This window comes from Monodelphis domestica, chromosome 2 (assembly GCF_027887165.1).
Source record: "Monodelphis domestica isolate mMonDom1 chromosome 2, mMonDom1.pri, whole genome shotgun sequence".
NCBI lineage: Eukaryota > Metazoa > Chordata > Mammalia > Didelphimorphia > Didelphidae > Monodelphis > Monodelphis domestica.
The window spans coordinates 400,301,241-400,314,510 of NC_077228.1; the positions used below are offsets into that span (position 1 = coordinate 400,301,241).

The following is a 13,270-nucleotide window of genomic DNA, read 5'->3' on the forward strand; positions in this document are numbered from 1 at the left end:
ATACTCATTCAGATGACTAAAAGTACAAAGTAGTTATAGAAATTAGCACATCAACTCTAATTTAAAACCTTCAGATAGCTTCATAAATATAGTTAGAGACACTCAATCAAGTCTTCCTTATTACAGCTTGTAATTACACAGATAAATCCAAAGTCCTTCTTAAGTAAAAGATGCTATAAACTTTCACATATGAACATAGTGTAAGGAAGACCATGATCACTACCTGAAGAAATGACTATAAATAACCAAGGACCAAAGTATTCTTTCAAATTAAGAAGCCCTAAGTAAGAGCATAAGACACATGATTTTGACTAGCAGCATTATTGGAATTTTGGAATTTACTTTAATAGTATGATTTTAGCCATGACTAGTATGTATTTCACACATCATTTCCTTTAGAGCAAAACCAAGTTTTAACCATATCTTAAAATGAAAAGTAAAAGGACAATAAAAACCTATAGAAATATTAGTGGTTCTTTTTTGGCTTGGCATAAAAAAAAGATAATTTATCTTCTGGAATTTTATTTCAATAACTATAAATCATTTGGATTGCAACATTACCTTTGAAGCCTTGCTATCTAGACTGGTGAGTCAGTACAAATGTACTTCTTACTATCTAAACAGTCCCACATACCAGACAATACTTCAAGAATTCATACATAGCTCCATACTATTTTATATGCCATCTGGCAGAGCCTTAGAATAAGAAGTAATTCAATAGTATCATTACATTGGAATAAGGTGTTCCAAATAAATTAATGTCAATAAACATTAGGTGTTTACTATATATGTATCAGGCATTGTGATAATCTTTGAGGACACAAAGAAGAACAAAAGAAAGTCTCTAGCTTCAAGGAACTTACAATAGAATAGAGGAGAGAATATGCAAAAAAAAATATGTAGAAACCAAGCTAGATATAGAATAGAAAAGTAAAAAAATTAATAGAGGGAAGGCAATAAGGGAGACAACAGATTTCCCAATGACTACACTTAGAATTGTTTTAGCTTTTCTACACTCCCATTATATGACTTGTTACCCTGCCACAATGTAAACTGCTGGAATTGTCTTTTTTTTTTTTAATATCCTGATCTCTTACAACTATGCTTGGAAAGCAATAAGAGCTCAATAAATAATTTTGAATCATTCATTCATTCATTCATTCAATCAGTTGTTATCTAGAGACAGAAAAAGTGATATTAAGCTAGTAGTTGAAGGATCTTCTCAGGTGTTTTTTAACTTAAAATCTAAGAATTTTTGAAATTTTTGATTTTTTGTTTCAGATTCTACTTTTATAAAAATTCAAGATTTTGAATTTTGTTTGAGAAAAGATCTTCAAGAAATAGGCTTGCTAACTCCTAAATCGAGAGAATGAACTGTTGCAGAAAGATGCCAGAAAACCTACACTTCATCAAGAAGATCAAGAATAAACTTTGGATATGATTGATTAAACTGAACTTTGATTGAACATTTATTGTAAATGTACAGATTTATGCCAAAAGGGACTGGCCCTAATTTGGCTTTCTGTCAATGTGCCTAGCAAAACATTGGTTTTGCTTATTTTTGCTTTCTTTTCTTTTCTATTTCCTCACTCACTATTCTAATTCCTCTTAGAAATTTGAATATCATGTATATCTATAGTTAAAAGTGCATTTAGTATTAAAAATTGATAATGTTAAATGATCAATGGGGAGACGAGTCTACCAATGATCATCAGGGAGGATTGTAAATCTTGAAATTTCTTAGACTTGTGAATGTTAAAAATTTCCACATTGAGGAATCCTCCATTGGAACAAATTCCCTACTGGAAACATTCCCCATTTTGATGTGAGAACTCGCCAGGAACAGAAATGGGAGGACCTCTACTCCACCTGTACTTAAGACTGCTTTAGGGGAGAAAACTCCTTGCTAAACAATGAAAGTACTTGGACCCATGCTTATAATAAGGCAAGGTGTTCTTTGAGCCATGCCTGGTTTTTAGAATCTATCACAATTTATATCTTCCACCATTTTAACTCACTACAGTTTACAACATCTACTCTTTTAAATATAACAGTTTATGGTCACCAACTATTTTAAATGTTACACAGGAGAGTAACATTATCTTGTAAAAATCTTATCACTTGCTTGTATTTCAATAACTTTTGTCTTCTTATTGGGTGAATATTTTAATTTTTTTGTTGTTGTTGGTTATCAAACTCCTCTTAGTTGGTCTGAAGCAAAATATAACATGTATGACACTATCTATTTTTATACCTCTCTTTATAAGCTGCCAACAATACTTTATATAGATCAGAAACAACTAAATATTTTAATATTGTTTTAATTTAGTTTAACAAAAGTATTAAAAATTTATTATTAACTAGGAACTAAGAATGCACAAAAATGAAACCAGATTCAGTCACTGGCCTCAAGAAACTTTCTAATGAGGCTGCAAAAGACCTCAACATAATTGCGATACCAAACAGAAGGTTATATATCTATATCTATATCTATATCTATATCTATATCTATATCTATATCTTTATCTATATAGTTGAATATACAATTAGGATCTGTGCATAAATATTAAGTTTATGTAGTTAAAAGAACAGATTTTTATAAATGCTAAGGAAGCACTAAGTTGTAACAGACAATACACAATCATCTTGGTACCTTATTTCTATACCATGTATGTTATAATTTTGATTACTTTATGGATGTATCTATGTAAATTTAGATATTATTATGAGTTTGAACATGAGTATTACCCTATGTACATTTTGATAGTAATGAATGAACCTTTGTTACATTGAGAAGGAGGGGGCAAGATAAGGGAAGTCATTTGAATTATTGCTTGAAATCAAAATGACAAATTTTATCATTAGGAAAATGTAAGATAAAATATTTCTCAATTCTATGTAAAAAGGGGCATATGAAATAAAACTTAATAGCTTTAACACAATTTCTAATAACAGGTACTTCAGGAAGAAAAAGGTCAGATAGTTTGTATTCAATGCTATTATTCTACTTCTATTTCCACAACTTCCAATTTTTCAATCATATATATGAAATTCACTACATAATAGCTGATTTACTGCATTGAAAAAGAGTTACTTTCCAATCTTCTTTCTGACAAATAACTTCAAACCTCATATACCATAGATACCAAGAGAGGAAGCAAAATAAAATGATACTAAGAGAAAAAAAAAAAGCTCAACAGCCTAAATCAAATAACAGAAAGGAGGATAATACAGGTCATGGATACCTAAGAATCCCTTTAGAATTTACTTTTCACTAGAGAGCTATCTGTAGGTTTTGTAGTCAAGAAAAACAAACCTTCTGACAGTAATGTCAAATGTTTATCATTTAGAAATGAACTATATTTTATTAGCTACTATACTACCAAAATATAAACTCTTTTCTTGGCTATTTCTTGATACTCATTTTCTTCCTCTTACCTGATAGGTGCACCTTTAGCCTGTGCAGGCCTCAATAACACTGTTATAGTGGTGGCAGTTTCATTAAGAGATGCATCAATTCCTTCATAGTCAGGTAAGGTGGGAGCTGATTGAAGGCAAACGGGAAAAAAGAGGCTTTGATCAAGTAACACAGTTTTGTCACTGTTTGAGTCTAATAGATGTTAAATTTCAAAAGAAATGAGAATTGATGTAATTTTTAATTATAAAAATGTTCATTAGAACAAACCACATAGCACTAATTACTACAAAACTTTAGGTATTTGCTATCTTTGAATGTGTTGGCAATAAACATTTTCTTGTTGATTTTTAAATGAAAGAGGTTGATTAGAAACCATGAAATGATATCTGGAGCAAAAGTAGGAGGAGGCAAACGAATTCAGTGAAGCTTCCTTATATAAATAAGAATCAATGCAAGTTCTTTAATAAATAAATATGAAATATCATCAAGAAAAGTCACCGAGTTGCTGAATTCGAAACAACGCTTAGAAATCACATAATGGAAATCTCATTTTGTACATATAGAGCCTGAGCTTCAGAATGGTCAAAAGTTTTGCTCAGGGTGACACAAGCAGTTAATTACAAAGACAGGTCTAGAATGCAGACTTCTGTATTTTCAGTGAGATCTTTCCATTATATAACAGTTTTATGTAAAAAGAGGTTTCACAGGGATTTAGAGTATGACTGTTTATAGATATATGATCCATTCTGTTTGGTTAAAAAATGAAAGGAAAAAAGCTTGTATTCAGCCAATTATTGGGTTGTATATTAATAAGAAGTGCCTATCACTTTAATGAGGAACTTTTTTATTATCTAAAGTCAATGAAGTTGCTTGGAGGGGAAGAGGGAAATGAGTCAGTGAATGAAAGGATGAGTGGGAAAGAGGCAACATAATTCAATGTGTTCCTCTGTGTAACAAATAACTAATCAGGGGCAGAAGTGAGGGATGGATAGTGTGTTGTTTCAATAACTGCCATAAGACATGGATGGCTATTCAGTGATGGTTAATGACTCAAATCAGAAGTGTCAAACATGGGGGCCTTGAAAACTTTTATTGGCAGAACTAAACTGAAATGTATTTTGGAAATATTTAACAAAATAAATGCAGATACAACAGAACACAGATAATGTTAATACTTGCTAAATTAACATGCAATCTACAGGAATTCTTGTATAGTTCATTCCATTTTAGACTGATATCATTCATTCAAGTGTTATAAAATAATTCACTTGACTAGTTTTCAGCTGTTCTGATGAATCATGTAGATAAAATATATTTTAAAATTTGCCATATTAATAAGCATAACATAAATATTAGAAGGAAATATACAGTGATATTTTTCCTAAATGGAATTAATATCAAATACTTTGTTATGTTTACTGAACTGAAATAAAAAGCAAAATTAAAGCGAGTACGCCCCATGACAAAAACTCTGAAAATTCTCTGGTTTCCTTCCTTTTTTTTCTAAAGGCATACATTTTTATCTATAGAGAGACCTTCTGATCTTGAACAGATTTTAAATGTACTGTTAAAACATATTAAGGAAACTGACTTAAATTCTGATGATGATATATCTGAAAAGATCAGAGGAGCTAATATTTGATATATTATCAAAAATAATTGTTAGATGATGTGTACTAGACTCATTTAAAAAGAAACATGGAAAGGGAAGTAGAAGAGAATAAACCAAAGATCTTATAAAATATTTGCAATTACAATGAATTCATTAAATTTTTATAAATCCATATATACACAGAAGTGTCTCATATACTGGACTGCTTTTTACTTTTCAGTAATACCAATATGAATGATATGAATAGGGAGAAGAAATATATTAGAAGGAAAATTACAGTAAGTGATCAAGAATTTTTTTTTTAGTCAGTCTTAAAATTTAATGGTATCTTATGGCAAGAGTGATCTCTATATCTGGAAATATAAAGTAGATTGCTACATATAACTGCCAGCACTTTTCCATGTAGAGAGAAGACAATGATGAGTTTGACCATATTAGATGTCAAATTGTTCTTGGAACTTACATAATATCACAGCAGAGTAATGAAAAATATTGTTTGTAACTCTGAAACTTGAAGTTGGTACAAATATGAAGAATAATAACCTTTAATTCTGACTAGCTTACATAACGTGTAAATGTGATCTATGTATATTCTGTAAAATATTTTTATGATAAGCGCATGATGTAATTCCACATATATGGCTATATGTGTATTTAAATGTGCATACATATACTCATGCCTGTGAGGAAATAATTCCAATTTCATATGTGTAAAATAAGCATTTTAATAAACTTAGTAGTCTCATCAATAATTATACCTTTAATATAGTTGTATGAAAAATAAATTAATATGTAAGTGAAAATAATCAACAGAACAAGATAGTATCTTTTCCCACAAAGTTCAATGACTATTGACTAATATTTTTGACGGAGAAGAAAAAATCATTTATCTTGCATAGCATCATCTTTATAAAAAGTGAAATGTATTAATATTATCATCTTACGATTCATCCTTTTCCTTACATTTGTGTGTGTGTGTGTATATGAGCGTGCAACCGTGAAAGAATAAAGTGCTTATTTGGAATTAGCTATATTGTATGATACTGAAAAGATGAGACAAGAACAGTTATTCTATGACATAAGTAAAAGATCTCCACTGCTCTGTACTTAATCTTAGAAGTGATGGAAATTAATTTTGGCGACATTTTTTTCTATTTGAAGTGTTGGTGCCAACACTTGACAAACTTTTCCAAAATACTAGGATTTCTAAAATTGGTGTTTATGATGAAATTATTCTCTTAATAGAAAAACTTGGTGGAAAATTGTTAAAATTAAAAATATATGATTCTCATTAGATGTGAAGTTAGGCAGGCATAACAAATAATTTGATCTGAAATTATCTTAAATAATTTTGAACTATATTAAATGTATTAAGATACACCTTAAAATATAAACATCCCTAGAACATACTGGTTTAAACCAAACATAATATTTTCATATCATTTTTTTAATACCTGAAATATTGGTTGTAACATTGATTGCTGTAGCTGGGCCAAAGCCTTTGACTGTACTGGCTCTTATAAAAAATTGGTAGGTTGTTCCAGGGTGAAGATGCAAAAATACATGATGTGTACTATTCCATAAATTTGTCACAGTCTGGGGAGGTCCGGCCACAGGAACGGCAGGATCGAATGACCTGATACTGTTGTAGCTGACCTGTTTGTTAAAGAAACAAATGGTTTATTAGCTACTTGCCCCATAATATGATTAATGGATCTTAACAGCCGCAGTATTCCTTTTACAATATATTCTTCATCCAACTACACAATTGATATTCTCAGTGTTCCGATCTGACCATGTCACCCCACTGTTCAAGAAAGTGGCTTTCCATTACCTATACAATAAAATGTAAACTCATTTATTATTTAAAGTCGATAATAATCTCACTCAAATGTGTACTTCTGTCTGATTACACATTTTTATGGTCATGCTTTTCATATTCAAGTCAAATAAAACACTTTGCTCTTCCCCATATGGAACATTACTTCTTACAAATCTGTGTCTTTAACAAAGGTGGTGCTCTTGCCTCCCCACTAATGGTTCTTTAAAATAAAAATCATTTAATATTCATTTTATATATCTTCTTTTTGAAGATGTTTTCCTAGACTCCTCCAAGTTGTTAGGATGCTCACGAAAATCAAAGTGTACTTATTTTGAATATATTCTGTGTATTTATTTTATCTTTCTAGTAGAGTCGAAACTCCATGATGACAAGGACTATTTAATTTCTTTATGTATCACCAGAGGCTAATACAGTACCTGGCAAATGGCAGCCACTTAATAAATACTTGTTAGCTTTAACGTAGTGAACAAATATTAAAATAAGCCATTCCTAACTATACCTTTCTACATGTTAATGTTATTTTTTTTATCTACTTTATTTAACTTTTCTATCTTCTCTTTTCTGGAATACGCATGAATTTATATTTAGAATTTCATAGCAATATATAGAAAACTCTCCCTTTTTACCTCATTTCTCGAAGTCAACTAGCACATTTTTATGTAAGTAATATTCAAGGTATGATAATATAATCACAACTTGCTAGAATAGTCCCATGATTCCACTTCAGTGAAGCACTTGCCTCATTCGGTAGCCACTGGAAATTTAAGTATTTTGTAAGCTTTAATCAAATGTAAGCAGGAATAGATATTCTTATACAGACATGAATACTTTTTGACTTGATCCTTCAGTAATCTCTCATTTAGGAAAAAATAAAGAAATAGACAAAGACTCTGAAAATTGTCTGTATTTTAATATCCTGCTCATCCCATTCTTAAGCTCATAAGGATAGAGTCTCAAAAGAAATAACCAAAGTTGGCTTTAAACTCCTAGAGTGAGATTTATATTCATTTTTTCCTATTTTTGTATTACTTGGAAAGTGACATTCCCAGGTCTCTATTAAATCACAACTTTGGACAGCTATCCATTAATATTACAAGACTGAAAATTAGTGTTCTGTATATTTGTGAATTCTATCATTTATTATATATAACCATGAAGAAGACTGATTGACATAATCTCCACCAACCTCTGGGAATGAAAATCACACATTTAGATTAGGGTTTTCAAAATTCTAGATATTGTTTTATATTTGTTTCAAAATTCTGTATTAGACAAAAATTATTTATGAGACCAAATATATAAAAAATTCAAAGGGCTTTATAATCCATCTTCCCCAACATCTTTATTATATTGAGGCAACTGAGGGTTAGAGAATGTAAATATGCCCAGGAAGCAGCTAGGAAGCAGAATAGTGGAGAGAATTTTAGGCTTGAAGTAAAGGGAGACCTGAGTTCAAAATTGGCCTTAGATTCTGGGGAAGTGACATTACCTCTATTTACGATGGCTTACTCAACTGTAAAATGGAGACAGAAAGAGAACTATGGATTATTGTGAGGAAGAAATGTGGTATTATTTATAAAGTATTTTACACATGTAGTGGGCACCATATATATGAGTATTCCTTCTCTCCTTGCCTTCCTTTGACCTCTCAACCCCTCAAGATCATAGAGAGCAGACAGAAAAGTGAGGATTCTAACCCAGGAAGATTTGATTCTGAATCTAGCAATCTTTCCACTGCATTCACAATTACAAACCACAGTTAAGTGAAACAATAATGATTTTAATATTGTTTATTCTTAAATCTCACTTTCCTATTGTTCTACTTAGCTCTATCTACCTTCCAACATGTTTATCCACATTAAAATGAATGTTCGCATCAATACCTCATATTGAGTGATAATTCCATTTGGATCCAAAGGTTCTTTCCAATTCAGGAAGATCTTGTTTTCAAATGAGGTTCCTTTAAGAGACTTGAATGGAACTGGGCCGGGCACTAAAACGAGAAGAGTTTTGTTAGAAATACATTAATAGAGAGATGGACAGATAGATAAATAGAAATTTAAATCAGATATGCTAGATCAATTAATTAGAAAATAAATGTAAATTTTTGTGTACATGTATATGTATAATTGACCTCCATACATGTATTATGTATTTATATAATTTCTATCTAGAACAAATCTGTACAAAAGAGACTAGGTATCTTAAGGCAGAGGTGGAAGTGGAACAGCCTCTCATGGATATGATCCTATAGCTGATTGGTAGGCAAATTTTCACCTAAGTTGATTTGCCCTACATTGGGCAGCATAATGGATTATTGTTCTAGGAGCATACCTAGTTGATGCTGAACTAAAAACATACTTCTAAAAGGCTTTATCACTGCAGATCAGAACGCCTGACCTCTTCAATTGCCTCTACCTCTCCGGTAGATAAGATTACAGACAACCCAGATTGAATATTTCAAAATTAAAAAGATAAGTATCCAATGATATTCATGTTGACAAATGAGGTGTACATAGTACAAGGACATAAAAACAAGAATTTGAAGATGTTCCTTAAAGTGAAGAGCAGATTAAATTCCGTTCAAGGAGAGCATTTTGCATACCACAGACACTCAATAAATGCGTTGAATGGAAATGAAGTGCTTTGGGAGGAAAGTATTTAATCTAATCTGACTTCATTACACCTCTCCGATGATATTAATGTATTTATTTCAAGAACAAGACTAATTTCCAGAAATAATTTTCTGAAGACTGTGACAAGCCTCACAAACAAGCTTAAGCAAACAGAGTTCAGAGAATAATTAACTACCATAACAAAACACTATTTCAATCTGGAGAAATTAAAAGCCAAATTCAATAGAACTAGACCATTCATTACTACTATGTTTGGTTTTGTCTCAAATACTTTTACATGAACAAATATAACCTTAATAAACATAAATTCTTAAAAATGAATTGTTAATGGTGGAGATTCAGCTGCTGCTGCTTTAACCTTTCAAATGAAAAACATTTTTCAAAGCTTCCAAGGGAAGCTAAAACAGCAGGAGTTGTGGGGATTTTTTTAGGTGATATTCTTTTAATCAGAATAATCAATTATGAAGTATCCCCAGGTGTAACAGGGTATGAAGCTTCACCCAAAACCCTGCATATGCCAAGAACAGTTCATAACAACTGATAATCACAACAACGACAGTTTGGAAAGCTTAGTAATCTTCCATTTATAGCACATGCTATTTTTTTTTGTTCTTTTGTAGTTTATACAATTAAACATAAATTCACTTAGAACTCTGAGTACTGCTTTTGAAAAGTTGGTGAAAGAAGAAGTAAAAGAAATATAATACCTAAAAATATGCCTTATACTTCAGTTTTTATAGTATTTTCCCCTCTTTAAAGCTAACCTAAATGTCTGCTTGTATATTTTTAATTAATATTTTCCTTAATCTAATGTTCTAATGAACTTCACACATGACATTTTCAGGGAATGTATTTTCAAAGTATACTGCAATTTTGTAAGGAGAGAAATAAATTAAAAATCACTAGATCAAAGCAAATGCTTTGCACCGTGGCTAGCAGCATCAAGGCAAAGCGAACAGTCTGTCACAACAGTGAGATTCAATTCAATCTACAAGGAGACCATGAATGATGAGATGACCTCTGGGACAGGCAACATAATTTGGCACATTAATAATAAATTCATGAAAGCAAAGAAGTCCACAGTAAACAGCTGAGACGCTAACACTAAACTTCATAAGAACTGTTCATCCATCTGTCAGTGAAAGATTTGGGGATAAGTTAACTAAAGGCATCCTGGGCTGTTTTGCTTCACTCTATTGATATAGATTTGTAACACTTAGAGGCTGAGAGGCCACGACAACCCCTATGTGTGTTTTGTGGCATTTGTTGATACTGTTATTGGGAAGGCTCTGTTTTCCAGAGGATGACCTGTTGTATCTATTCCCGTCAAATGAAGCATGTTTACTAGTTTAATTAAGAGAGAAAAAGATTTCTCCATTTATCCTATCTATTTTATAGAAAATGGCTGTAGGAAGGATAGAAACCTCAAAAAAGGAGGAAATATCTAATCACAAAACTGTAGTTACGATGTTCAGTCAACATAGATTTTGCCAACAATTTTAAAATGGTACTAGGCACCATGGAACCATAGGGGGCTATTTGGAAATCAGTTTGTAGAATTCTGAATTTTACGAATAAGCAGACAAGAAAAATTAAAATGGAAAACACTTTTTCCATCTATTTGCTTAGATTTCTGAATTCAGTAAATAAGGTTCATTTCAAAAAATTCTATGGATTGTTCAAGGCCCCAGTGCTTATCCTGCATTTAGCTCAGGGCTGTTACTGAGATGGACAAGTAGAGGAGAAAACAAGCTGCTTCTAGAAGTTGGCCTAATTCTCTCAGGGAATTAGGAGTGAAGAAAATGATTTAAACAACTTGCAACTAGGCCATGATAGTGACTAAGCTGCCGGGTAAACTACATAAAAGCTGTTTGGCAGATCTAAGAGAGATGCCAGTCTGCAGTTTTCTCGCTTTGAAGGGGGGATCATTTTGAGAAGGCTGCCAATTTCTGTGTATACCTGTGGTTTGGCTAAATGTAGTATGAAGTTGGTAAATGGCCATCACCATGGCAACAAATAGGTTGCCATGGGACATCATTGTATATCTCCACATCATCTCTTCCTTTCAACAGAGAGCCAGAAGTTTTACTTATTACTTTGTGGTCTTCTGCTAATATTTCTTTAATAATTCCCTTCAGTATTATTTCAATTAATTTAGGCCAACAGGGGAAACCTGAAAAAAATTATACTACAAAGTTGAGGGAATACTGAAGATACATTAAAACCAAATGATATAGAGGGCACTTGCAATAAAGAAGGTATAATGGAGTCATTAAAATATAATCATCATAAATGACTTTTACAACATATATACAACCACCCTCTGCCAAAGTCCCCCATGAGGTGTTTTTTTGGGCTGAGCCAACTCTTATTATTGATTTTTATGAGTTCTAGAATAAAAAATGATACCAAAATCTTTACAACAAAAAAGTTCTAGCCTTGTGGGGGAGGGGGGAAAGAGGGATCCAATAAATTAAATATAAATTCTACCTTAGGATCCTGGCGAGAAATCATTCTGGTATGGCTTCTCTGATTTATGGATGTCCCTAGAATTCTTTTTTGTGAAATCATATCTTTCTATTATATGGCTGATAATTTATTCTTCCTCTACATATGAAAGGTGGCAATAATTTAGTACAGTGACTTAATCAGATTGCCATCATCCATTGATCTTTTAAGCAACAGATTATGATTTGTTTCCTTTCCCCACCTACTTCAACTTCCCAAAATGCACATTAAGAAGGCTCTTACTTTGTATTTTGAAAATACAGCTCACATGGGAACAGCTGAAAAGTCATATGATAAAATTGATCAGAAATTTGCATTTTTGGTTAAATCTTATAATGCAATAAGGAAGTAGTACATTTAAGTTGTTGCCATGACAAATTCATGTAGCAATAATTGCATATTAAAAACAGCAAAAGCAAACACTAAAGGACTAAAATTAAAATTAATAATACTGTTAAAGATATTTCAATTTACATATGAATTTCCTGGATTAGGAGAAGGAATGGGAAAGCCATGGTTTTGTCTAATGTTAGTGCTTTAAAAAAACATACAAATTCATTTTTATTAGAAACTTATTCATAAATAGGTAACCAGAAATTTAGCATAATAGGCATAAAACACTATGCATATTATTAATGTTATTCAGGATGTGTGAAAGATGTGTATTGGGAGAAGAGGGACAAAAGAACACAGTATGCAATAAAAATGCGTCATATAAAGGCTACACAGTAATCAAGTATAAAACTCACAATTGGCTATAAAATTACAGATTATATTTTTTTCCAACAAAGACCATATGACATATCTGTCAAACAATATTGTGACAATATTCTTTTGGAAAAAACCTCTACTAGAACTTAAGCAATACAATGTGTACTATGGGTGTTCATAAAACTCAAGCAGATTGAGGTTACAGACCAGTTAGGAACAGATTTGTGCTAAACCTGAAGTGGATGTATTCATGTATCTGAATTTACTATTTGAAGTTAAAGTTCTATAAAATAGGGTTCTAGGACAGGGGAAATATACAGGGAGAATTCAAATCATGTAACCACTAGGCAGTGAAGGGGAGAGGATTCATTCTCACTAATCTCAAGACCTAGTTGTATTTACAAATATCTCAAGTCTGTCCTTCAGCTCCCCAGCCTCTTTTCCCCTCATCTTCTGACTGTTAAACAACTATCTCCTTTTCTTCTCACAGGAGAATTTTCAAAGCAATTAGTTCTAAGCATATCATGAGTTTGTTAGACAAT

The 13,270-nt window shown here is 31.7% G+C and overlaps 1 protein-coding gene across 5 annotated transcripts in view; it reads right to left on the reverse strand.

Annotated features, from left to right (window-relative positions):
- The window catches only part of PTPRK (protein tyrosine phosphatase receptor type K), a 734,435-nt gene that overhangs the window by 151,541 nt on the left and 569,624 nt on the right, over nt 1-13,270 (reverse strand). For all 5 annotated transcript variants that reach the window (XM_007484536.3, XM_056818748.1, XM_007484539.3 and 2 more), the window contains exons 9-11: nt 8,757-8,866; nt 6,485-6,686; nt 3,439-3,544 (exon numbers count right to left, since the gene is read on the reverse strand). In XM_007484536.3, the coding sequence (XP_007484598.1) occupies nt 3,439-3,544; nt 6,485-6,686; nt 8,757-8,866 (418 nt within the window). The remainder of the gene's footprint in view (nt 1-3,438; nt 3,545-6,484; nt 6,687-8,756; nt 8,867-13,270) is intronic.